The 26,663-nt window shown below is 54.0% G+C and overlaps 2 protein-coding genes across 2 annotated transcripts; both read left to right on the top strand.

Annotated features, from left to right (window-relative positions):
- The first annotated feature begins 3,333 nt into the window (after positions 1-3,333).
- LOC134049757 (uncharacterized) lies at positions 3,334-10,032 on the top strand. The gene is made up of 7 exons (XM_062502424.1): positions 3,334-3,357; positions 5,882-5,985; positions 6,032-6,434; positions 8,489-8,561; positions 8,897-8,949; positions 9,223-9,387; positions 9,865-10,032. Exons 1-7 carry the CDS (start codon positions 3,334-3,336, stop codon positions 10,030-10,032), a joined length of 990 nt encoding a protein of 329 aa, XP_062358408.1.
- Positions 10,033-15,254: 5,222 nt separating this feature from the next.
- On the top strand, positions 15,255-26,066 carry LOC134049758 (zinc finger protein 271-like). Its single transcript, XM_062502425.1, is given in 2 exon segments — positions 15,255-16,023; positions 25,617-26,066. Coding segments are annotated over 2 exon segments (1,212 nt in total). The 5' UTR covers positions 15,255-15,261.
- The last annotated feature ends 597 nt before the right edge of the window (positions 26,067-26,663 follow it).

Consider the following 26,663-nt stretch of genomic DNA (forward strand, 5'->3'; position numbering starts at 1 on the left):
GCATTTCCTGCACCCACACAAACACATTAAAATAATTAAGTGCTGAGTCCTGAAGCTCAGTTCTTCCAATCTTATTTTGGTGGTGTCACTTGACATACCAAAATCCAAACCAATACTTCCAAAAATGAAAAGCAACTCCCTCCCCTCCCCATTCAGTTTTCCAGTGGAGGGATCCTTTTAAGAACAAGTTAAAGAAAAGAAGAAAAGCCCAAGACCTACTATCAGCTAGTGTACCAACCCCCTGTTTTCCATAGATTCTCATTATGCCTGATGGCTTCTCTAAGAAAATCAATTTGTACATGTAAAAACCTGTCAAGTAGGGGCAGGGGTTTCTGAGCCCCCACCTCGCAGGTGAAGGATCTGAGGAAGAGTGGCACAGAGGGATCCCAAAGTGCCCAAGAGAGGTTCAAGTTCACTGTGTTTGGGCAGCATTATTTGAAACCAAAGTGCTCTGCAGCTGCCCCAAGCCTGGAGTTCACAGAAACAAAATGAGCTCCCCCTCCTGCCTCGTTTTCTGACTTCTCTCATCAAGGGACAATCACATCATGCAAAAAATAAGAGAGAAGATGCTAACACCAGTCCAGTGCCCCCCAACAGCTGGCACCAGGATTCATTCCCTCCCCTGGCTGATGGAACTTAAACCCAGCTGTTCTGGGATTTAAGGAGCAAAGCCCAGCTTTGCCACTTGCTGTTCCACTCCTTCCCGCATCTGCAGAGCACAGAGATTGCTGGGTTCCATATTACATCTCAAAGCAGCAGCCCTGGGAGTGCTGCTGGAACCCAGAACACCCCCCCCCCCCCCCCCCCCATTCCCAGACACCAACCGGACTGGTCAGCCTCATACTCCTCAGGGACAAAAAAACCAAAAACCAGTAAAAAAAATGGGTATTTTACACCAAACAGGACCCATTTCAGAGGACAAATATCCCACACTGCCACCCCGAGCATGCCCAAGGCTTTGTGACAGAAAAGCAAAACTTCACATGTGAAGCACCATTTCCCTTGGAACAACACCCTCCATAAAAATTGCCACATAAAAGCCCAGGTGTTTGCAACATCCTCGGTAACACATTGCACATAAAGGATCAGGTCCCTGGGTGTCCTTGTTTGAAAGACAGGTGTTTGCTAAGGAAAGCAGAAGCTTCCCTTTGGACTGAAAAATGTGATGCTTCCTTCCTTCCGATTATAATGATTTTGAAATTAAGGGAGCTCTCAGCCAAAGATATGGGGGTAGGAATAACAGTTCTTTACTAGTATACCTAACAAGACAAACAAGAACAACAGCTATGAAATTACCCACAAACAGAACAGTAACTCAGTCCCAGTCCTTTCTGAGCTGCAGTTCCCGGTGCTGGGGGTGGGCAGGTCCTGCAGAGCCGCAGGAGGGCTGGGGGTGATGGCAGCGTTGTCCCAGGGGGAGAGAGAGATGGAGAGAGAGCCCTCCGCTCACGGTGTCGGTCCTGATGCTCGGCAGAGTGCTGGATGGTGGTAGTTTACAGCAAGAAGACAGCAGGGCAAGGTCCGACAGCAGTGAGGATGGTTCCCGACGCTGGGATGGCGGTGATGGGAAAGAGGCAGCGATTGTCCTTCTCCTCTGAACTCCGAGGGGAGAATGGGCCGAGGCCCCGCCTTCCGCTTCCTCTTCTGGATGTTTGAATCTTGGGGGGTTTCCCTCTTCTCTCCCCTCCCCCTTGCCACCAGGGCCTAGTCAACAGGTATCTTAGCATGACAATGGGGAAAATTCCACAGAGGGAAAAAGGAAAGAACCAACCCCCAACAGGTGATCATCCTTATCTCTGTAGGAAGTATCTTCTGTTAATGGGCCATTGAGTCCTACTGTATAACTGATGAGATTACATCATCCTATTGGGAGATACTCCAGCCAGGAGGACTAGCCAAGCCTTTCCTACCTAGATAAAAAACTGAGGCTTAGAACGCCAAAGGCAACCTTTTTCCACTGGATTCCAGAGGAAGAACCAGGCTTTTTTTCCACATCATTACTGGACCCTTTGGAGGAAAACTGCACCAGCACCCTGACTGACAGGGTATCAGGTTGTATTCTGACTCTGTTAGTGGTTGTATTTTTTTTTTAATTGCATGTATTTTGTTTTTCCTTTTTCTCTTCCCTATTAAAAATTGTATTACTGACTTGAAGTCTCACTGGTTTTGCTTTTGATCCAGTACAGGTGGGTTGGACTGTGAGGGTACACAGAGACCCACTGGGACATACTGGGACATACTGGGAATGATACTGGGCAATAATGTAGCAAACTGAGGATACTGTGAGTGATACGAGGTATAGTGGGACCAACTGGGGACACAGGGAACAGTGTCTCATCCGCCACAGCCTCACAGCCCCTCATAATACAGTTCGGCACCAAAAACACCTGCAAAGTTCGGTGCCCAAAAAGCCTGGTTAGAGCCCCCCAAGCTTCCCCCAAGTGCTCCAGAACCACATGCGTTCTGCCCTGGGGACCTCAAGTCACGGCTCGGACTCAAAAGTGTCCCCCAGGTGCTTTCCCGGACCCCAAATGCTTCGTCCGAGCCACTTCCGGGACTACAGCTCCCATCATGCTCCGCAGTCCCGTTAGAGTGCTATTCCAGCCGTGACTACATCTCCCATCAGGCACCGCGACCCACAAAGAGACAATGCGGATGCGCCCTCCTGTGATGCTCCGCGGCTGTATTCAATCGTATTATGCCCGTGCCTACAATTCCCATCATCCCCCGCGCCCCAGAGAGCCCCGTTCTAGCCCCCCAGGTGCCCGCCCGGACCCCGAAGCGCTCCACATTCCCCTCCCTGACCTCCAAGTTTTCGCCCTGGACCCCCAAGAGCTCTCCCAGCCTCCGAGGTGTCCGTCAGAATCCCTCAGTGCCCTGCCCAGTGCCCACCCGGCCCATTGAAGTGTCCTACATACCCTCAAGTTCTAAATTCCCTGTGTAGACCCAAGACTGCCCCAAATGTACCCCAGAAATGTCTCCCTTGACTCCAGAGTGGCCCCTTTTACCCTGTCTGAGAAAATGATAACAAGGATTAGAGAAGGACTGAAAAAAGTCTACTTATCATACAGAAGGAGAAAGCAATAGCCAGTAGTTTTCAATTAATTAATGAAGGGAATTGTGTTACTTAGAACCAATCACCAAGAATTTTTATGATTGCTAAAACCGTATTGATTTTTTAACACATAAATGAAAAATTAGGTAATAAAAATATTATTTTTATTATTAAAAGAAAAACATCTTTGCAATTTTATTATTTTATTAATATATAATTATAATAATAAACATGCAGGGATTTTTTTTATGTTTTAGGATGTCAGTCCCAGGTGGGCAATGTCTGACATGGTGAGGTTGGAGGTGAGAAGCAGGTTGTCCAAATAGGGTCAACCCTGAAAGGGATCATTCTTCTCTGTGCCCAGACCTTCTAAGGTGACATTCATCATCAAGATCACCTGGGGAATGCTTCGGTCACCTCTTCTCTGAATTGAAAAATTAAAAAAAATATTCACTTGATTAAAACCAAAAATCATGAGGTGCACTTTGAACTCTCTCTCCTTAACGCTGACACTGACACTGACACTGACACTGACACTGGGGATCCAAGAGCATTGTGACTGAGGAACCTCATGGAACCAAGAGTCCATTGCTACACTGTGCAGCCTGTGGAACCAAGGGGAGCACAGTGACATTGCGGGGCCTCATGGAACATTGGAGACTATTCTGACACTCTGGGACCCACTGGAACAAGGGACTGTTACAGCTTGGCAGGGCCTCATGGAATCAAGGGCACGGCAGTGAACACTGTGGGTCTGCACAGGATGAAGGGTTCATTCTGACACCGTGGAACCCAGGATACCATTGTAACACTATGGGGCACCATGGAAACAAAGGTGCATTGTGACAGAGCAGGACCTCATGAAACCATCGAGGCCATTTTTACACATTGAGGCCTTGTGAAACCAAAGGGCCATGGTGGCACTTCAGAGCCTTGTGGAGCAAACAGGACCCTAGTGACACTGTTGGACTCAGTGGAACCAAGGGGCCATTGTGACACTTTGGGTGTCATGGAATCAATGGTCTGTTTTGACACTGCAGGCCTTAACGAATCACAGAGACTATTGTGGCACTGCAGGTGATGTCTTGGAGTGGCTACCTAGAACACAGGCTAGACAAGGTTAAGGGAATAAAGTCGGTGCTTATTAAAGGCCTTCAATAGATACACCTTGGACAGTGAAAAGCTTCCCAGAGGCTACACCCAAGGTGGATGGTGGTCATGACTTTTTCAGACAGATATAAGTTTGGTCTGTTTGCATATAAGGGGTTAATCCTCCAATTACAGCTTCCGCTAATGAAGTCATATTCCCTCAGTTTGCTCCCCCCTCCCAATTCACTTTTGTTTATTGTATTTGGAACCTGAGGCTGTAGGGTGTCCTTGAGTTTCAGAGGAATCTTTTTGTCTGACCAAAATGTGAAGATAGTTAACTAATACTTTCTATGGAGTTTAGAGTTATGCATTGATGCATAACAGGATTTCAAAAATATAAAGGCTAAAATCTTATGCCATGACAGGCCTCACTGAACCAAGGGGCCACTGTGACACTTTGTGGCCCCATGGAACCAAGGAGTCCATTGTGACGCTACAAGGCCTCATGGAAGCAAGGAACCATTGTGACACTCTGGGGTCTTGTTGTGCTAAGGGGTGATTGTGTCACTGTGTGACACCATTGAATTAAGGAGTCCATGGTGACACTGCAGGGCCCCATGGAACTAAGGATTCATGGAACAGTGCGGACCCCATGGAACCAAAGATCCACTGTGACACAGCAGGGCCTCATGGAATTCTGGAGACCATGATGACACTTTGAGGCCACGTTGAATCAAGGGGCTCTGCAGGGCCTCGTGGAACCAAGGAGACCATTCTGCCATTGTGAGTCCCCACAGAACCAAGGGTCCATTGTGACACTGCATCACCAAGGAGACCCCTGTGACACTGCAAGGCCTCATGGGAACAAGGGACCTTGCAGTCCCTTGTATATCTGCAGAGGGATTTGTCTCCTCTACAACGCATGTGGGGGAGACACCTGGCTGAGGGCTCCACATCCTCCTGCCTTAATTTTCTTTGCATTTCTCATTGTTCTTTCAAAATACCCAAACCCAGGGTGAAGATGTTGAGCTAAGACAACGATGGCAACATGGGGGGGGATCTTCCAGGGGATGTGGGGGGTGCTGTGTTCAAGAGGGTTGAGGGTTCCTGGGAGGGATTTGGGGGTCGCTCAGGGTCTTGGATATTCTAGGCTGAGCAGTTCTAATTGCTTTGGGAAACTCTGGCAGAGGTTCTGGGGCAGTTGATCAAGGATCCCCTGCCCAGGAACTGTCCACATATCCCCTGTACCAGTTTTGGGTTTCTCCTGTCCTGGATCCCCCTCTCCTCGCTGTCATTCTCCTTGCCCCCTGCTCATTCTCATGTTACCTCCCTCCTGGTCCCACCCTGCTCCCATCCCAGTCTGGATCCCACTCTTGGTCTCATTCCCTGTCCCGTATTCTCTGTCTGGTTGTCATTCTCATAATCCCGGTCCCATATTCCCTGTCCTGTTCCCGTTCTCATATTCCCAGTCCTCATGCTGGTCCCGCATTTCCATTTCCATATTTCCTGTCCCATTTCCGTATTTCCATTCCCAGCCCTATTTCTAATCCCGGTCCCATCTTTCTAATCCCTATCCCATATTCTCTCTCCAGTTGCTGTATCTGTATTCCCTGTCCTGTTCCCACATTTCCATTCCCAGTTCGTGTCCTGTATTCCCCGTCCCAGTCCTGTATTCTTGTTTCTGTTCCTGGTTCCCGTTCCCATTCCCTGTCCCCATTCCCTGTTCCCTCTCACCAGGCCCCGCCGCCATCGCTCCGGCCCCCCCGCGGCCCACACGTGACCAGGGAGAACCCCGCGCTGCTTCCGCCCACCAATCACAGCGCGCGATCGCTCCTGGATTTGCATAACCACGCTTTCGGTCCTGACCCCGCCCACCGCCGGCTGAAGCGGCGTCCGGGCGCTGTTTATTCCCAGTTCCCTCCCAGTGCTCCCAGTAAGAGCGGTCCTAGCACGGAAAGCGCTCCCAATTCCTTCCGGGTTCTCTCAGGATCGCTTCGAGTGCTCCCAGTATTGGTTCCAGCACTGTGCAGGGCACGGCCACTTTGGAACCCCCCAGGGCAGAGCACGGCTGCTTTTCAGTGTCGGCACCGACCTGGGCCGGGCTGGGAGCGGAGGAGGGGGAGGAAGGAAAGAGGAGCGGGAAGAACAAGAAGGGGAAAGTCAGGAACATGAGGAAGAGGAGCTGCAAGAGAAAGAGCAGCAGCAGAACCACTCGGCTCCCCCGCCCGCCCGCTCAGGCTGCAGTTCCCCCAACTCTGGCAGCATCGCCCTGCCCCCCCGGAACCCACAGGTGAGCAGGAAGGGGAACCTCGCCCCAAAACCAGCGGGGGCGTCTCTGGAAGGTTTTCTTTTTGAGGGGCCAGGGTACGTTTGGATCTTGAAGGACCCCGAAGCTCAGCCGGAAATGCCCCGGGAGGGATCTTGGCAGGTCCCACGTGGTGATCACCCAGTACTGGTGGGCAGAGGGCCAGTATGGGGTTTGGGGATCCCCAGGAGAGCCGTGGGGGAATGCGGGAGCCCCGGAGAGGGGAGAGCGCAGAGGGGCATTCCCAGAGCCAGGGAACCCCCGGCAGCCTGGAGGAGTGCAAGAGGTTGGTGATGAGCAGCCCCAGGCTCTCTGAGGTTGAAAGGGGTGATGACATCTCCAGCTACCCTTGGCCCGCAGGAACATCAAAACCAATGTGCTCAGCCCTTGTTTTTCCCCAAAACCAGGATTTCCCATTCCCAAATCATGGTCAGATGGAGGAGGAGGCCGTGAGGAAGATGGCCCAGAAGCCCTATGCAGGTGAGGGGGAAGTCCCTGCCCCCTTCCCCCTCTGTCCTGCTCCATCTCCCAGCCCAGCACGGCCCCCGGCTGCAGGACAACCCCGCTGCCGACACCGTCCTGCCGGGGACATGCTGGGGGGATCTCCTTCCCCCTCCCTCTGGAACAGAGGCAAATCCCATCCTCTCCTTGTCCTTCCTCCCCCAGACAAGGAGCTGAGGATGGAGACCAGGGAGGACAAATCCCCACAGCTGAACCTTATGGAAAAGGCATTTTAAACCAGCTCCATGGTGCAGGAATCCAAGGAGGAGGAAAAGCCCCAGAGATCCCTCATGAGGGGTTACAAATGCAGATCACGGTGATCCAAAGCAGAAAGACCCACTCCAGGCCAGGGAGGTGGCCAGAGATGCTGCTGGAGCTTAGAGCTGAGAGTCCATGAGCAGCTTCATGATGGGGAGAAGCCCCACAAGTGCTCAGAATGTGGGAAGAGCTTCAGCAAGTGATCCTACCTGATCCAACACTGGAGAATCCACATGAGGGAACAGCCCTATGAGTGTGGGGAGTGTGGGAAGGGCTTCAAGACAAGCTCTGACCTGACTGCCCACCAGATGAGCCACACAAAGCAGAGGCGTGCCGATTGTGAGGAATGCAGGAAGACATTTAAGACTAGCTCCAGTCTCCTCAGGCATCAGCAGATTCAGAGGAGAGGCCCTTCCACTGACCCAACAATGGGAATGGCTTCAACCAAAACTCCACTGTCGTCACCCACCAGCGCATATATACTAGGACGAGGCCCTACGAGTGTCCCAAATGTGTGAAGTCCTGTTCCAGAAGCTCTCACTTTACCCTACACCAATGAAGGCACCACTAAGGGAAGCCCTGCAAATCAAGTGCAGGAAGAGCTTCATGTGCTGCTCCAGCTCCATCCCCCGTGGCAGGATCTGTGCTGGATGTTCCTGTGGCCCCCAGTGGGCAGAGCATTGCTGGTCCATGGTGCCCGTGATCTATGTTAGAAATACACCTGGCTGGGTGGCTCCACATCCTCCTGGCTCCCCATGGGCACCTGGACATATCCACAGATCAACATCAGAAATCCATTGTGAAGAGCACGTTTGTCGACTTCTGACCCGAGAAAAATCTCACTCTTTGCATCTTCTGGTGGTATCAAGCAACACTGAATGGCCTTGGAGGTCTTCTCCAATAGAAATCCATCATTTTAATCCTTTCTGGCTCATGGGCATCTTCCACAGCCAAATGGGAACATACTGGGGCAAACCCCACAATTTTGGAGATGGTGGGGTGGAAACCCCTTCAAAAAGGGTTCTTCCCACCCAGCCAAGCATGTGGATGCTTTGCCAGCAGGGACACATAAATTCTTTTGTTTTGGCCTTGAAACAAAAAGGTTTCTGTTCATTCCTTTGAAAGCCCTGTAACTGGGGTTAAAAATAACGACAAGGAACTAAGACATGGGTGGGGCCATGGGGGGAGATGGATGAGGATGTGAGGAACATGGATGGGGACATTGCGAAGTGCTGTCCAATGCAGGTACTGCCACCACATCCCCACTATCACCACCACAGTGCACCAGCCAGATGTCATCACCCAGCAGGGCAGGAGGTGGAACTTGTTCGGCTGTTGACAAGTGGCCCGGAGGTGAGTGACAGTCACCAGGGCGTCCTAGGGACTCCACGCTCAGAGGACCCCAATGGCCCAAGGTACAGCACAAGGGTCAGTGCCACCCACAGTGTCATGTGGCCCCATGCTACATGTCACCAGGGGTGTCCTGGTGACATTGTCCCCCTGCTATCTGTCCTGGTGGCATCATGTCCTTTCCCCTCTGTATGTCCAAATTCCCTACCATATCTTCCTCTCGCCTTCCATGTGTCCCCTGCCCCCAGTGGGGCCAAAAACCATGAGGTCCTGGGCTGTCTGAGGGGACCCATCCTGTAGTGTCCCTGTGTCCCTCAATGTGTGCCCATGTCCCTCAGGATGTCCCCATGGCTGCTTCTGGCACGGAGCATCTGCACTCACCCTGGCACAGGTAGGAAAACACTGTAACACCCCATGACATCCTTGTCCTCTGATTTTAGGTCCTTCTCCCCTCCATTTTCAGTCCTTTTCCCCTTTTTTGGGTTCAGTGCCCCCTATTTTGAGTCTTTTCTGTGCTTGTTTGGATTCTTTCCATCCTTTACCCCAATTTTATGCACCCTCGCCTTCACTTTGGCACATTTTTGGGTGCATCCCTCCCTTCCAACCCCCTCCGCACCTTTTAGGCGCCCCTCACTCCCCTACACCCCAACTCCCTTCCCCACAGACATCTCCCCAGCTGTGTCCCCAACTGTCCCCCTATGCCACATGGACTCAGTGCTCACCATCCTGGATACCCTTGAGTCCCCGGCCTGGGACTGTGGATTTCCTCTTCCAAGAGATTCAGAGCTGGACCGGCTGCCAGGGGATGCCGATGGCACCAGAGCTCAGGGTGGGTGGCCTGGTGAGGTTGGTGGGAGGGGGTTTGGGGTCATCTTGGGACTGACCAGGGGCTTGTCCACTCTGCAGTGAGAAGCAGCCCTGGCCAGGGAGTCTGGGATGGATGGGGGCAGGAGAGATTGGACACTGGTGGACACTTGATGGACACCTGAGTCATGGATCCCAGCTTGACACTTGTCTGGATAGCTCTTGGCCCTGCAGCCCCCCAGCCTAGGCAGCTCCGAGCCCAGATAACCACCAGCCTTGATACACACCTTGGGTGTGTATCACCTAACTGGCCCACCAGCCCATCCCAGTAGCCCCAACCCCAAAACCCCCCAAAACAAACCCAATTCCAGAACATCAATTCTGGATGCTCCCTGCAGAGTGAGGGGGAAACTGAGGCACGGGATGAGGTGATGGGAGGAGACTTTGAGACTCACCCTGGAGACCCCAAAACGAGCACCCACCCCCCAAATTGTCACTGCAGCATCTCAGGCCCCCCAGCTGTCACACTGGGGCGACTCCAGGAGCCACTGCGACCCCAGGCCCCTCGAGGGGTGACCTGTGGTGTCCCTCTGGTGTCACTGGCGAGTCCCCAGCAGAAGCAACATCACCTCCTCAGCAGGAGGAAGACGAGAAGGAGGTGAGGATGTGACTGAAACTCCTGCCCGTTCACATGGGGAGGTCGCCACACGAACGGGGGCCAAGCACAGGTGGAGCAGCGGAGGTACCATGGGGACTGGGGGGGGACATGGGGACAGTCCCCAAGGTCCCCTCAGGGGATGCTGTGGTGGGGGCGGGGGGGGAGGGGGTGCAGGGTGGAGCAGCATCTTCAGGGGGATGTGGGGAGATGGAAATGGCTGGGAGTGACCCCAGAAATGTTTTCACCACCTCCTCCTGTAACATGTGGGCCGCCCCCTTTTTTGGGGTGCTGGTAACAAATTGGCAGATGGCGGTGACAAAAAGCGCAGGTGCCACCTCGGGGATTGCACAGAGAGAGGGTCCTGCAGCACGACCAAGACCCCCCTGACTGAGGGGCACCCCAGGGTGACAAAGGGGGGGGGGGGGGGTCAGGGGTGTGCCCAAGGTGTGAGGGGAGCAGGTTTTATGGGGAAGTGTGGTTGGGGCGCAACAGAAATGCGTCCAGTCCTGCCGGTGTCCGGAGCACGAGGGGGACATGGCACCTGTTACCCTGTCACTGTGTCCCCCTGTCTCCCATCATCCACTGTACCCCACTGTCCCTTTTGCTGGGCAGCAAGGGGTGGTGGCACTCCTGGATGGGTGTCCAGGTGGATCTGCACTCACCTGCTATGGACAGAGTTGTCAAACGTGATGTGGGGACACTGGGTTGCACTGTCATTGGCATTTCACTGTCATTGTCACCATCACTGTCAGTGCCACTGCCATTTGTCACTGTTATTGTCACTGTCACTGTCCTTAGCACTGTCACTGTCACCATCACCATCACTGTCATAGCACTCACTGGCTGCTCCCCAGGGTCCGCAGAGGTACTGGGGAACAGCCAGGGGACAGATGGATAGATGTGGGACAGAAGGACATGAGTGAGACACCAGGAGAGACATAAGGCACACAAAAGGGACATGAGAAGATACCAGAAGGACACTCAGGGGACACTGGGACACTTGCGGACACTCACAATATCACTGAAGGTGTAGCAGTCGGGGATTTTCTGTTTTAGTAGCGTTTGGATGTTGATGGCCTTGAGCTGGAACTCCATGATGACACTGATCAGCCTGAGGGGACAAAAAACACTACAAGAGGCCTCAAAATCACTAAAAAATAAAATAGGAAAAAATCCACCTCAAAATCCCAAAGAAACCAATGCAAAAGGGAAAACTCCGCCGCAAAAAATCCCCAAAAAAGAGAACAAATCTGCCCATAAATCCCCAAAAAACCCTGTGAGTTCCCCAAGTTCAAAAAAAAACCTGGAAAAGGAAAAATTTGACCCCAAAAATCCCCCAGAAATTAAAATTCCACCCCAAAATCCTAAAAAAAAAAAAAGGAAAATTTCCACCCCAAAATCTCAAAAAATCCAATGCTAATGGAAAATTCCACCTGAAATCCCCAAAAACCTCAGGAGTTCCCAAAATAACAACAAAAAAAAAAACATTCTAGAAAAGGAAAAATTCTGCACCAAAATCCCCCAGAAAACATCAGGAAAGGGAAAACTTGGCCACAAAATCCCCAAAAATTACCCTGGGAAAGGGAAAATTTCATCCCATAATCCCACACAGGAATTCGGAAAAAGGGGTCGCAAATCCAACACTTGGATTTTAGGGATGGGAAACTTCCCTGGGTGGGACTTGTGGGATTTACCTGTGGAATTGGAGGGTGAAATTGCTGTCAGTGCAATCCAGCACCAGCAGCTGGGGGTCTCCAGGGTACACCCCCAGGCACTCTGTGGGCTTGGGACTGGGGTCAGGGAATGCTGAGAGCCCAGAAACCCTGGGACTTCCCAAATCCTGAATCACATATACTCCAGGACCATCCCAAACCTTGCACCTCAAACCCAAACCCCAAACCCCAAACCAAAACCCTACTCCTAAACCTCTTGGGACCATCCCAAATGCCTTTAGAGTATCCCAAATCTCAAATCCCAACCCTAACTCTAAAACCCAAACCCCAAGTGTCCCCACCAGTGATGACGCTGGAGGCAATGTCGAAGGTGTCATTACCAGGGTCAATGTCCCCTGTGCGGAAGAAGTGCTGTGCCTGGTGCCATCTCTGGTGACACCTGCAGTGCCAGCATAGGGGTAGTGGCCCAGGGTCTTGTTGAGGACAGCCAGGTACTGTGGGGACAGGGAAACAGTGCTGGGGATAGCACTGGGGCACCTCAGCGTCCTCAAATCACACCAGTGTCCCAAATCACCTCCATAGGCTGAGGTCCTTCATGTCCCCAGATGACCACTGTCCCCCCAACTCTTCTAACCCCTTTCGGTGTCCGTGTGCCACCTTCTTGAGGACAAAGGCATGGGGTGGGAGGTGCTGGCCTGGCACAGCCCTCGGGGTGCCCAGTCCCCCTTGTCACTCCCACACCTGTGCATGTCCCTGTGCCAGGGCTGGCATTAACGGTAGCACCGGGCCAGGCACTGGCACAGACACCAACCAAAACGGCTTGCAACCAGCAGGGCCACCCATGGGGTGGGCACGGAGCCACCCCAGCCTGGCCCCACGCCTGGCCTGTCACTGCCATGCCCACCAGCATTGCCACACCATAGACTAATGTGTCCCCTGGCACTGCCGTGCTCGTGGTGGCATCTCCACGGGCATTCCAGCACCTGCGGCGGCACTTCCATGGCCATGTGTGCCTTGGTATCACCACACCCCTGGTGGCACCTCTATGACCACCTCATCCTGACACCCCTGATCACCACCCCCTGTGGATGACAGGGACACTGTGAGCACCTGCACCCTGTTCTGTCCCTTCAGTTACCCCCTTGTAGACATCTCTGCTGCCAGTGGCACAGGTGCCACCTGATGCCACCGTGTGGGACTTGTCCCAGTTATCGCCGATGGATAGACACCTGGTGCCACTGGGCAGGGATGATGTCCCCAGGGCTTGTGGCAGAGCAGGACCCACACTGGGAAGGCCACATCCGAGGCCACCAAACTGTACCCAGCAGGCAGGAGGGACACCGGTGAGAACATGGTGGTGCCGCAGGGGGGGTGGCAGGTGACGTGTGGGGCACATGTGGGCACAGGAACTCATGCATCACGGGCTGGGGCAGGTACCATGCTCCAAAATCATGTCCCCTGTCCCTGTGTCCTGTTCCGTGTCCTGTGCCATGCTCAAGGTCATGTCCTGTGTCCTATACCACACCCTGCACCCTGTGTCATGTCCTATATGCCCCATGTCCCATGTTTCATGTCTTTAGTCCCATGTCCCATGAAACCCTTCACGCTGTGCCCCAGTCATGCCCAGGGCCCTACACCAAGCCCAATCTTGGCATCATGGCCCTGGGAACTGGGACTGGCACTGGGGCTGGAAGCCACCTGGGACAATGCCTGGCATCATGACACAGCAGCTGGAAACGTGGTGGGGACTGGGACTAGACCAATGGACACCGGGTCTGGGGCTGGGCACTGGAACTGGACACCAAACCAGGATCTATCTTAAGCCCCCATACTGGTCTGGCAGCACTGAGGTTACTGGGGATACTGGGAGCTACTGGAGGGGTACTGTGGGTGCTGACTGCTTCCCCCCCAGAACACGACGAGAGGAACCCCCGGGGGGGGGGGGGGGGGGGGGGGGGGGAGGTGGGGGGCAGGAGCCCCGAAAATGAGACACGCGAGCTCCCAGTTCAGCAAGGTCACGGTGCGACAGCCCAGTCCCTGGCTCCTCCCCTGTCCCTGTCCCCTCCTCGGTCCCCAGGGCATGACACGGGGCTGTCCCTATCCCAGTCCCTGTCCCCATTCCCGGTCCTGTATTCCCGGTCCCTGTCCCCATTCCCTGTTTCCATTCTCGGTCCCTGTCCCCATTCCAGTCCCCATTCCAGTCCCCGTTCCCACTCCCGTTCCCGCTCCCGCTCCCATTCCCGTTCCCTCTCACCGCACGCCGCCGCCATCGCTCTGCCCACCGCTCCCGCCCTCACGTGACCAGGGAGAACCCCGCGCTGCTTCCGCACACCAATCACAGCGCGCGATCGCTCCTAGATTTGCATAACCACGCCCTCTGCTCCGACACCGCCCACCACCGGCTGTAGCCGGGTCTAGGCGCAGTTTGCTCCCAGTTCCCTCCCAGTGCTCCCAGTAAGAGCGGTACTGGCAGGGAGAGCGCTCCCAGTTGCTTCTAGGTGCTGTCAGGATCGTTACCAGTGCTCCCAGTATCACTTCCCAGTGCCGCGCGGGGCGCAACCGCTTTGCAATCCCCCAGGGCGGAGCGCGGCTGCTTTTGCGCGTCGGCACCGGGCCGGGCCGGGCTGGGGGAGGAGGAGCGGAAGGAAGAAGAGTAGTGGAAGGAAGAGCAGCAGCAGAACCGAGCGGCTCACTCGCTCGCCCGCTCTAGGCCGCAGCTTCCCCGACTTCCCCGGCATCACCCCTCCCCCCGGAAGCCGCAGGTGAGCTGGGAGGGGGAGCTCGCCCCAAATCCATCGTGGGGAGGTCTCCTGGAGGTTTCTTTGTGGGGCAGGAGATGTTTGGATCTTGCAGGACCCCGAAGCTCAGCCGGAAATGCCCCGGGAGGGATCTTGGCGGGTCCCACATTGCGATCGCTCGTTCTGGCGGAGAGGGGGCGAGATCGGTTCTGGGGATATCCGGGAGAGCCGTGGGGGAATACGGGAACCCCGGAGCGGGGAGAGCGCAGAGGGGCGATCCCGGAGCCGGGGGACCCCCGGCAGCCTGGAGGGGTGTGGGAGGTTGGTGATAAGCGGCCCCAGGCTCTCTGAGGCTGAAAGGGGCACTGGCTTGTCCAGCTGAACTTGGCCCGCAGGAACATAAACCCAACGCGCTCAACCCTTCTTTTCCCCCAAAAATGGATTTCCCATTCCTAAACCTTGGCCCGATGGAGGATGAGGCCGTGAGGAAGAAGAACATGCCCCCGGAGCCCCAGGCAGGTGAGGAGGAAGTCCCTGCCCCCTTCCCCCTCTGTCCTGCTCCATCTCCCAGCCCAGCACGGCCCCCGGCTGCAGGACAGCCCCGCTGCCGACGCCGTCCTGCCAGGGACGTGCTGGGGGGATCTCCTTCCCCCTCCCTCTGGAACAGAGGCAAATCCCATCTTCTCCTTGTCCTTCCCCCTCTAGACAAGGAGCTGAGGATGGAGACCAGGGAGGACAAATCCCTGCAGCAAAACCTTGTGGAAGAGGCTGTTTGGAGCAGCTCCATTGCACAGGAAACCAGCGAGGAGGAAAAGCCCGGAAGATCCCACATGAGGATGGGCTGCAAACACAGTTCTTGGGTATCCGAGGAGGAGAACCAGGGCCAAAGAACCGGACAGAGCTGCAGCCAGAGCTCAGAGCTGGGGTTCCATGAGCATCTTCATGATGCGGATAAGCCCCACAAGTGTTCAAATTGTGGGAAGAGCTTCAGCAAGAGATCCTCCCTGATCTGACACTGGAGAATCCACATGGGGGAACGGCCCTATGAATGTGGGGAGTGTGGAAAGAGCTTCAGTACGAGATTCAAACTGATCCGCCACCAGATGATCCACACTGGGGAGAGGCCCTATGAATGTGACATACGCAGGAAGAGGTTTCAGACCAGCTCCAATCTCGTCATGCATCAGCGGATTCACACAGAAGAGAGGCCCTTCCGCTGCCCTGACTGTGGGAAGGGCTTCAAATACAACTCCCGCCTTGTCTCCCACAGGCGCATCCACACTGGGGAGATGCCCTATGAGTGTGGGCAGTGTGGGAAGTGCTTCAGGACAAGCTCTGAACTGATTGTCCACCAAAGGATCCACACAGGGGAACAGCCCTATGAGTGTGATAAATGCAGCAAGAGGTTTCTGACCAGCTCCAGTCTCCTCCTGCACCAGCGCATTCACATAGAGGAGAGGCCCTTCTGCTGCCCCGACTACAGGAAGGGCTTCAGGCACAACTCCAACCTCGTCACCCACCGGCGCATCCACACTGGGGAGAGGCCCTATGAGTGTTCTGAGTGTGGGAAGAGCTTTTCACAGAGCTCTCACCTGACCAAACACCAATGGAGGCACCACTAAGGGAAGCCCTGCAAATCAAGTGCAGGAAGAGCTTCATGTGCTGCTCCAGCTCCATTCTCCATGGCAGGATCTGTGCTGGATGATGCCGAGTGACCCCTGGTGGGCAGAGCCCCGGTGATCCATGTTAGGAAGACACCTGGCTGGGCGGCTCTTCATCCTCCTGGCTTCCCTTGAGCACCTGGACATATCCACAGATCAACATCAGAAATCCATTGTGAAGAGCACGTTTGTCGACTTCTGACCCGAGAAAAATCTCACTCTTTGCATCTTCTGGTGGCATCAAGCAACACTGAATGGCCTTGGAGGTCTTCTCCAATAGAAATCCATCATTTTAATCCTTTCTGGCTCATGGGCATCTTCCACAGCCAAATGGGAACATATTGGGGCAAACCCCACAATTTTGGAGATGGTGGGGTGGAAACCCCTTCAAAAAGGGTTCTTCCCACCCAGCCAAGCATGTGGATGCTTTGCCAGCAGGGACACATAAATTCTTTTGTTTTGGCCTTGAAACAAAAAGGTTTCTGTTCATTCCTTTGAAAGCCCTGTAACTGGGGTGTCCTGGTTTGAAGGACAGGTGTTTGCCAAGGAAAGCAGAAGCTTCCCCTTGGACTGAAAGAAAATATGATTCTTCCGATTATTATAATTTCGGAATTAAGAGAGCTCTCAGGCAAAGATATGGGGGTAGGAATAACAGTTCTTTACTAGTATATTTAACAAGACAAACAAGAACAACAACAGCTATGAAATTACCCACAAACAGAACAGTAACTCAGTCCCAGTGTTTTTTGGCTGCAGGCACCTTTTCCCTGAGCTGCAGTTCCCGGTGCTGGGGGCGGGCGGCTCCCGCAGAGCTGCAGGAGGGCTGGGGGTGATGGCAGAGCTGTCCCAGGGGGAGAGAGAGATGGAGAGAGAGCTCTCCGCTCACGGTGTCGGTCCCGGTGCTCAGTAGAGTGCTGGATGGTGGTAGTTCACAGCGAGAAGACAGCCGGGCAGGGTCCGATGGTGGTTTCCCGACGCTGGGATGGGACACAGACGGCGATCGTCCTTCTTGTCCGAACTCCGCGGGGGAAATGGGCCGAGGCCCAGCCTTCCTCTTCCTCTTCTGGCTGTTTGAATCTCGCGGGGCTTGCTTCTTCCCTCCCGTCCCCTCCCCCTTGTCACCAGGGCCCAGTCAACAGGTATCTTAGCATGACAATGGGGAAAATTCCACAGAGGGAAAAAAAAAAATAGAAAGAACTAACCCTCAACATGGGGTTAAAATAAAATGTTGAAGTAAGGCATGGATGGGGTCATGTGGCGGACAAGGACATGGGTGAGGTCATGGATGGGGACGTGAGGGGACACAGCCTTTCATGGAGACATAGACATGGATGGGGACACAGACCTAGCTGGGGACATGAAGGTACATGGACATGGGTGGGGACACGAACTGGGACAGCATCAATGCCACCAGCACCTTCATCTCAGCCATGGCAAAGCACTGCCTAATGCAGTTCCTGCCACCACATTCCCACCATCACTGCTGCAGTATCCCAGCTGAATGTCACCATCCACCAGGGCGGGAGGGTTGTCGACAAGTTGTTGTCAGGGCTTGTTCAGTTGGTGACAAGGGGTGTGGAAGCAAGTGACAGCCACCACAGTGTACCAGGGCCACCACCCTCAGGGGAGCCCAACCACCTCTGAGGACAGCGCAAATGTCAGTGCCACCAGCAGTGTCCCATGCAGGGTGTCACCAGTGGTGTCCTAGTGGCAGTGTCCCCACAGGTGTGGCAATGTTGTCCCCTGCTGTGTGTCCTGGTGGCACTGTGTCCCTTCCCCTCCATTTGTCCTCATCCTCCACTGTGGCCATTACCTCTGTGTGTCCCTGTCCCCTTCCATGTGCCCCCATGTCTCCTCCTATGTTCCTGTCCTCCACCCCTGGTGGGGCCTGATCCTCCAAGGTCCCCAGCCCATGTCCTGCAGAGTCTCCCTGTGTCCCTCAGGATGTTTCCGTGGCTGCTCCTGGTGCTGAGTGTCTGCACCCACCCCAGCACACGTAGGGACACGCCATGACAGTTATGACACCCCATGAAATCTTTTCTCCTTGGATTTTGGGTCTTCCCCCCTTATTTTGGATACTTTCTCCCTATTCTGGATACTTTATCCCCTATTTTGTGTCTTTCCCCCTCTTTTGAGTCTTTACCATTTATTTTGTTTCCTTTCCCCTTATTTTGCTTCCCTTCCTCATCTTTTGGATCCTTTCCCCCATTTTCCATCCTTTCCCCTAAATTCAGGCACCTTCTTGCTTCTGGTACGTTTTTGGGTGCCTTCCCCCTCCTCCAATCCTCTCCAACTTCTTAAACCTCCTCAGCCCCCACACAGGTTGCCCCCCAGGCATGTCCGCAGCTGTCCCATGCCACATGGACTGGGTGCTCGCCATCCTCGGCGCCCTTGAGTCTCCAGCCCGGGGCAACTCCCCCGGCACTGCCCCCAACAGCGGCACCCCCAAAACTCTGCCGTCTCGGAGCCGCCGAGCGGGTGCCTGGCCCTCGGCCCTGAGCACAGAGCTCTGCCCGGGGGCTCCCGGGGAAAGGCGGCGGCGCTCGGCAGAGGCCCCAGCCCGCCCAGCCCGCGGCAATTCCCCCGCATCGGGACAAAATCCTGCCCCGAAGGAGCCACTTGCAACGTCCGTCTGCGGCTCCTCCGTGCCCCGAAGATCCCGGCAGCTGCCCCGCGCTCGCCAGGCGCTACGGCTTCCGCAACCGGGCACAATATTCACTTCATGCAATCTTTGCTATCTCTGCTTACAGGTGCAAAACCAGCTGCTGCTCAGACAGTCCCAGATCAGACTGAAGGGCTCCCACCCAAAATGCTGCATTCCGTTCTGACCCACCATTAAGAAATCCAAGAGCAAAACAGACAGCTCATTACAGAAAACCTTGCAAAATCACATCTGACAACATTTTGGTCCAAAATCGCAAATATGAACAGAAGCTGAGCAAGTCAGCAACGTTAGAAAACAAGCTTTGAGCATTGCGACTACAAGAGCTCAGGCAATGCATTTAATTGGAATCAGGCCTCTCTTTCTGACATGTGAGCAATGCCATCCAATTTCCCAAACCAGGGAAATGGGGGGTCCTGGCAGCTGCCGCTTCACACGCAGCAATGACACAGAATAGGGCAGGGAGAGCAGCTGCCAAACTCCTACCTTCTACTTGCAATTAAGAACTTTTATTCTGATGTCTAATAAAGCAACGATTAATAGTCAAAAAGACTAAAAATACCTGTACTAATTATAACACAACTAAGAATAACTGTACTATTGATAGCAATAATAGAGCTAATAGCGATAATAAGAATTAATCATGGTAATAAAAACCCTACCACACTTATACTAGGTTTGCCAGGCCAGGTTTTGGTATGGGGGGTCTCTAGAAGCACCTTCTGTGAGAGGCTGCTGGAAGCACCTGCTCCTCCATGTCCTGCAGAGTCAACGCCAGCTGGCTCCAGGACGGACCAGCCGCTGGCCAAGGCTGGGCCAGGTAGAAATGGTGGGAACACCTTTGGGAAAACAGACTGAAGAAAAGCAGTTCTCGTGCAGTTGTAACTGTGGCCAGGGAAGAGCAGGGCGAGAACATGAGAGGAACAACTGTGCACACAGCCAGGGCAGGGCAGGAGGAGGGGCAGGAGCTACTGCAGGTGCTGGAGCTGATTGCCCTGAGATTCTGTGGTGCAGTCCCTGGTGAGGCAGCTGGGCCCCTGCAGCCCATGGAGGGCACAGAGTGCAGAGGTGCACCTGCAGCGCCTGGAGGGGCCCATGCCAGAGCAGGGGGACGCCTGAGTGGAGGCTGTGACCCCATGAGAAACCCGTGCTGGAGCAGGGACCTGGCAGGGACCAGCAACCCGTGGAGAGAGAAGCCCACGCTGGAGCAGGGTCCTGGTAGGACTTGCGAGCCCATAGGAACGTGACCCACATTGCAGCAGTTTATGAAGAACTGCTGTCCCTGAGATGAACTCACCTTGGAGAAGTTCATGGAGAAGCGTCTCAGGGAGGGACCCCATGGTGCAGCAGGGGAACGGCTCCTCTCCCTGAGCAGCAGCAGGAGAAACAACATGTGATGAACTGACCAGAACCCCCATTCCCCATCTCCCTGCACCCACTGGGGGAGGAGGCAGAGCTGGGAAAGAGGGAGGGATGGGCAGAAGATACAGTTATCTTACTTCTCACTCTCCTGGTCTGATTTGGAGAGCAGTTAATTCAATTAATATCACCAATTTCAGACCTGTTTCACCCATTGTGACATTTGCTAAGTGATATGTCCCAGTCCTTATCTCAACCCAGTAAGCCTTCATTCTGTTTTCTGTCTCCTGTCCGTATCTGGAGAGGAGTGAGAGAGCAGCTTTGGTGGGTGTCGGCCATCCAGCCAGGGTCATCTGACAACACTTCCTTTCTCTCATTCTTTCTTTCTCTCTTTCTTTTCACAGGTCACTGTGAAGAGGTTGAGTGGTGCTTTGATGGAGGGAGTGAAGGTGGCAGGGAGCAGCAGGGACAGGAGCCACAGGGATGTGGCACAGGCATCAGAAGGGCCCAGGCAGCTGGCAGGGGCTCTCCCCCTGGCCCAGCAGCAGCCCCGTGCTGTGCCCAAGGCACTCCCACCAGGGGCTGGGCCCAGAGGCAGGGGGAGACTCCAGTCCCGGGGGCGGCGTCTCTGCCCGGATCCCCGTCCAGCCCAGCCTCCCCCGAGTGCGCAGTGACCGCTGGCACGGCTGCACTGGACAGAGTGACCTGTGGGGACATTGAGAGCTGCCCCCACTGTGACACTGCCCTTGGGATTTCACAGGCACCAAACAAATCACAGCCAGCCCTGCTCCTTGTGATGTCACAGGCACCAGAGCACATCACAGTCCTGCCCCTTGTGATGTCACAGGCTCCAGAGCACATCACAGCCCTGCTCCTTGTGATGTCAAATGTGGAGGCCCATGGCTTTGCCTTAGAGGAATTTCCCTTGAGTGGGCTGTGATTAGCTTATCTCAACCCTCCTAGAAGGATGCTCATTAGGTTAGCACACCTTTTCTTGTCATGGTGAGCTACTGAATAGCTTCTCTTATCCCACCATGCCCTAGTATCCATGTTAATCCTTTGTAACCAATTGGTCTTTCCCCCTTGCTCTCTCCCATAAAAACCTCAGTTATTTCCCTCAGTTCTCTAGGGAGCAGTCGTTCCTGGCTCCCTTCACAGAGCTGCTGAATAATAAAGGAATCTTTGTGGAATTTGCCATAAGACGCTTCCCGTCTCTCTGTCCCTGAGGCAGCCTGGGAAAGCCTTGCAAGCAGAGCTGGAATCGCTGAGATTAAATCACTGACCAGAGCTGATGACTTGTGGCCACAGCTACCCCTTCCTGAGGCTTATCCAGTGGCCAGGAGAACAGACAGAAGATCCCCTAGAAGGCAGTTCCTTGCAGGACTCTCTCTGGGAAGGCTGGCAGCTTCCTGGGTCTGAAGCATTGAATCTCAAAAGACCCCCTACCAGCCTTCAGTCACAGGTACCAGAGCACATCACAGCCCTGCCCCTTGTGATGTCTCAGGCCCCATGAGTGCCCCAAGTGTGGGAAGAGCTTCTCACAGAGCTCTCATTTCACCAGATACCAAGATGCACCACTGAGGGAAGCCCTGCAAGTGCCCGGAGTGCAAGAAGAGCTTTGTGCCAGTCTAAGGTTGCAATGTAAGATGTTAACCACAAGTATATATTCTATCACCATCTGTTAAAAGCAGGTGGAGCAGTGTTCCTTCTCTCTTCCATGACCCATCCATCATAACTCCAGGGGGCAGGGGGAAATATCTTCTGTTAATAGGCCAGCTGTTAAAGCCAGGTGGGGTAGTTTTGTTTACCCCTTTCAGGACCCATCCTTTGTCCAGGAAGGTGTGATAATTGATAAAAGATTCGTGTCAATCATAAAAGTAGTGGGGTTTGTATAAACCAGAATACTTAGGTCTGAAATGAAGCATGGACATTAGATAGAGAAAAATAGAGAAAAATATATATGATTAAATAATTCTCTTTAAATACCCCTGTTATGAATATTGTGTTTTTTAGTAAATTGTATTCAATACCAGTTTGCAAAATGAGGATTTCCCACAGCCTGAAAGATTTTGCAAAATCAGATTTCCTGCCTTTGTGTAATCAATTGCAACCTATCTGCTAAGACCAGACTTCCCACTTCTGCTGTTCTTTATCTACCAAAACCAGATGGTTACTTGACAAATTGTCCAGAGATTTCACAAGCGGTCCCATGGATGTTTTTTTGACCACCACCGCTTACCTGGCAGAATTATGACAACAAAAAAAATAACAGTTATTGATTACTACGAGGAAAAACATCCTATAAAAAGGAGCTGCAAACCAATGTTTGACAGAGCGTGGAGTGGGCGCTGACCCCTCACGTTCCCCAGCGCTGCTTGCTCCGTCTATATCAAATAAAGCAACTTAAATTTTGCTAAATATGGAGACTTTCTTTCTCATTTATAACAAAGGTATTTTCTGTTAATAAGCCATTAAGTCTCGCTGCATGATTAATCAAATTACATCATCCCATTTGAAATGCCCCACCCAAGGGGAAGAGCCAAGCATTTCCTACCTAAATAAAATCTAAAATTTGAAATATCACAGCAACCTTTTCCCACTAAATTCCTAGAGAAAGACCAGAAAGACCAGGCCCAGCTTCATCACCAGTAAATCTTAAAAAAAAAAAAAAATCAAAAAGAACACACCCTTCTCCAAAATCATTGCTTCAACAAAACCACATCTGTCACTCCAGTAAAACTATAGCCTGCATGTAATCAGACTGCTACCAACACTGTGACCAATAGGGTGTCAGGTTGCATTCTAACTCTATCAGTGTTTTCTTTTTAATATTACTATACTTTTAATTTTCCCAGTAAAAATCTGATATTCCTATTCCCATATCTTTGCCTGAGAGCTCCTTAATCTCAAAGTTATAACAGAGAGAGAGAGAGTTTACATTTTCCATTTCAAGAGAGGCTCCTGTCTTCCTCAGCAGACACCTGTCTTTAAACCAAGACTGTGTTCCTCCAGCTCCATCCCCCATGGCAGGGTCTGCATTGGATGATCTCCAGTGACCCTGGGTGGGCAGAGTCCTGGTGATCTGTGGTGCCACTGATCCGTGTTGGGGAGACACCTGGCTGGGGGATCCACATCCTCCTGGCTCCCCGTTACCTGTATTTTCTTTGCATTTCTCTTTGTCCTTTCCAAACACCCAAAACTGGGGCAGAAATAAAGATGTTGAACTAAGATGTGGAAGGGGACATGGGGGGATCTTCCAGGGGATGTGGGGGATGCTGGGTTCGTGGGACTTCAGGGTTCCTCAGAGGGACTTGGGGGTTGCTCAGGGCTTTGGGCACTGCAGGCCCAGCAGCTCTGTCGGCACTGGGACACCCTGGCAGAGTTTCTGGGGCAGCTGACCAAGGACCCCCTGCCCTGGAACTGTCCCCATGTCCCCCCATCCCGGTCCCTGGTGTGCCTTGTCCAGGATCCCCCTGTCCCTGCTGCCAGCTCCCTTGCCCCCAGCCCATTCCCAAGTCACCCCACTCCTGCTCCCATGCCAGTTTGGATCCCATTCGAGGTCTCATTCCCTGTCAGTGTCCTGAATTCTCTGTCTGGTTGCCTTTCCCAAATTCCCAGGCCCATATTCCTTGTCCTGTTCCCACTGACATATTCCCAGTTCTGCTCCAGTTCCATACTTCCATTTCTATAGTCCCTGTCTTGTTCCAAAGTTCACATTCCTAGTTCTGCTCCCGTACTCAGGTTCCCAATCTTCCTAATCCACATCCCATATTCTCTCTCTGGTTGCTCTTTCCATATTCCCTGTCCCATACCCATGTTTGCATCCCTGGTCCCATTCCCGCTTGTGTCCCGTATTTGGGGTCCATTCCCAGTCACTGTCTCCAATCCCAGTCCCAGCCCTGTATTCCCGGTCCCATTCCTGTATTGCCAGTCGCTGTCCTTATTTCCAGTCCCTGTTCCCCGGTGCCCTTTCTCAGTCCCCACCCCCATTCCCGGTCTCATTCCAGATCTTGGTCTCCATTCCTGGTCCCATTCCCAGTTCCATTCCCAGTGCTGTCCTGTATTCCCAGTCCCATTCCTGAGGGCCGCCTCTCCCATGGGGGCCGAGGGTTTCACAGCTGGGGCTGCCGTGCCACATGAACCCTTCAGCCCTGCTGCTCTCCTTGGCCAGCTGCAGAGAGTACAAGGCTTTGGGCATTGCTCAGAGGCCCCCAGCTGGCCACAGCAGCCCATCCTGCCAGCACCCCTGTGCGTCAGAGCCCTCCCTCATAGTGGGGCCATGCAAGGGCCATGGGCCTGCACGAGGCTCCTGTTCTTGACACAGGAGCAAGGCTGCAGCTCCAGCCTTGGGGCCCTGGGCCGCAGCAGCCCAGGGCAGGCCCAGCTGCAGAGCTCACAGCCCCGGGGTGTTTCACTAGAACACTTCTGAACACTAATCCCCATCCCATATTCTCTCTCTGCTTGCTGCTCCCACATTCCCTGACCTGCTCCCATATTCCCATCCCCGCTCTCATTCCCGGTTCCTGTCCCGTATTCCCGGTCCCATTCCCCGTCCCCTTCCAAGTCCCCATTCCCAGTCACACTTCCCGTTCCCGAACCCGGTTCCCATTCCCCGTCCCCATTCCCGGTTCCCGTCCCCTCTCACCCGACGCCGCCGCCATCCCCAGCCCCCCCCCGACGTCGATCCTCACGTGACTGGGGAAACCCCGCGGTCCTCCCTCCCACCAATTACAGCGCGCGATCGCTCTGGATTTGCATAACCATGCCCTTGTATGTGGCCCCGCCCACCGCCGGCTGCAGCCAGTGTTCCCAGTAAGAGCGGTCCTGGCAGGGATAGCGCTGCCAATTCCTTTCTGGGGCTCTCAGTATCGCTTCCAGTGCTCCTAGTATCGCTCCCAGTGCCCCGCGGGCGCAGCTGCTTTGGAATTCCCCAGGGCAGAACGGGAGGGAGAGTAGCAGCCGCAGAAACACGCAGTTTTCCCCTCAGGCAGCAACTCCCTCGGCTGCGGCAGCATCACCCCCCCTCGGACTCCGCAGGTGAGCTGGGAGGGGAAGCTCGTCCCAAATCAGTCGGCGGAAGGGTCTCCGGGAGGGTTTTTTTGCAGGGCAGGGATCTTGCTGGACCCGGAGCCGGGGGACCCCCGGCAGCCTGGAGGGGTGCGGGAGGTTGGTGCTGAGCGGGCTCTGGGCTCCCCGAGGCTGCAAGGGGCCCTGGCTTCTCCAGCTGCCCTCGGGCAGAGGGACCATCAAACCCAGCGTGCTCAGACCTTGTTTTCCCACAAACCAGGATTTCCCATTCCCCAACCTTGGCCCGATGGAGCAGGGGAAGGAGACCAGGAAGGACAAATCCCCGCAGCAGAACCTCGTGGAAGAGGCCGTTTTGAGCAGCTCCACGGTGCAGCAATCCAACGGGGAGGAAAAGCCCTGGAGATCCCGCATGAGGAGGGGCTGCAAGTGCAGATCAGGGGGATCCCAGGAGGAAAGACGCGGCCAGAGCTTGGAGCTGGTGGTCCATGAGCAGCTTCACGATGGGAAGAAGCCCCACAAGTGCTCAAAAGTTGGGAAGAGCTTCAGTCAGAAATCCAACCTCATCTGCCACTGGAGAATCCACACGGGGGAGCGGCCCTATGAACGTGGGGAATGCGGAAAGAGCTTCAGGATAAGTTCAGAATTGACTGTCCACCAAAGGAGCCACACAGGGGAGAGGCCCTTTGAGTGTGATAAGTGCTGGAAGAGATTTCAGAGCAGTTCTGATCTGCTCAAGCACTATCGCATTCACATGGATGAGAGGCCCTTCTGCTGCCCTGACTGTGGGAGGGGCGTCAAGCAAAACTGCACCCTCGTCAGGCACCGGCGCATCCACACCGGGGAGACGCCCTACGGGTGTGGGGAGTGTGGGAGGAGATTCTCACAGCACTCTAACTTGATCATACACCAACAGAGTTTCCACTAAGAGAAGCTCTGTGAGTGCCCCGAGTGTGGGAAAAGCTTCATGTGCTGCTCCAGCTCCATCCCCCATGGCAGGATCTGTGCTGGATGATCCCCAGTGACCCCCAGTGGGCAGAGCTCCGGTGATCTGTGTTGCCACTCATCTATGTTGAGAAGGCACCCGGCTGGGGGCTCCACATCCTCCTGGCTCCTCGTGGCCTAGATTTTCTTTCATTTCTCTTTGTCGTTAAAAACACCCAAAATCGGGGTAAAGTCATTGTACTAAGGCATGAATCAGGACACGTGGTGGACAATGACATGGGTGGGGAAATGGGAGACGTGGACATGGATGGGTACATGGCCATGGATGGAGACGTGGCAGGACAAAGACATGGGTGGGGATGTGTGAGGACATGTAAGGACACAGCCCTGGGTAAGGGGACATGGACATGAGGGTACATGGACATGAGTAGGAACATGGGGAATATGGATATGGGGGGACGTGGATGGGGACATGAACTGGGATGGCATCAATGCCACCACTTGTGCCACCACAGTGCCACCAGCACCTTCATCTTGGCCATGGCAAAGCGCTGCTCAATGCAGTTCCTGGTGGGAGGGA

The sequence above is a fragment of the Cinclus cinclus genome, chromosome 14 (assembly GCF_963662255.1).
Source record: "Cinclus cinclus chromosome 14, bCinCin1.1, whole genome shotgun sequence".
Lineage (NCBI taxonomy): Eukaryota > Metazoa > Chordata > Aves > Passeriformes > Cinclidae > Cinclus > Cinclus cinclus.

Coding starts and splice junctions, on each gene's coding strand:
- LOC134049757 (XM_062502424.1), top strand. CDS start 3,334: ATGTCTGACATGGTGAGGTTGGAG. Junction 6,435..8,488: donor TGCCCCCCCGGAACCCACAG/GTGAGCAGGAAG, acceptor TCACCACCACAG/TGCACCAGCCAGATGTCATC. Junction 9,388..9,864: donor CGATGGCACCAGAGCTCAGG/GTGGGTGGCCTG, acceptor TTGTCACTGCAG/CATCTCAGGCCCCCCAGCTG.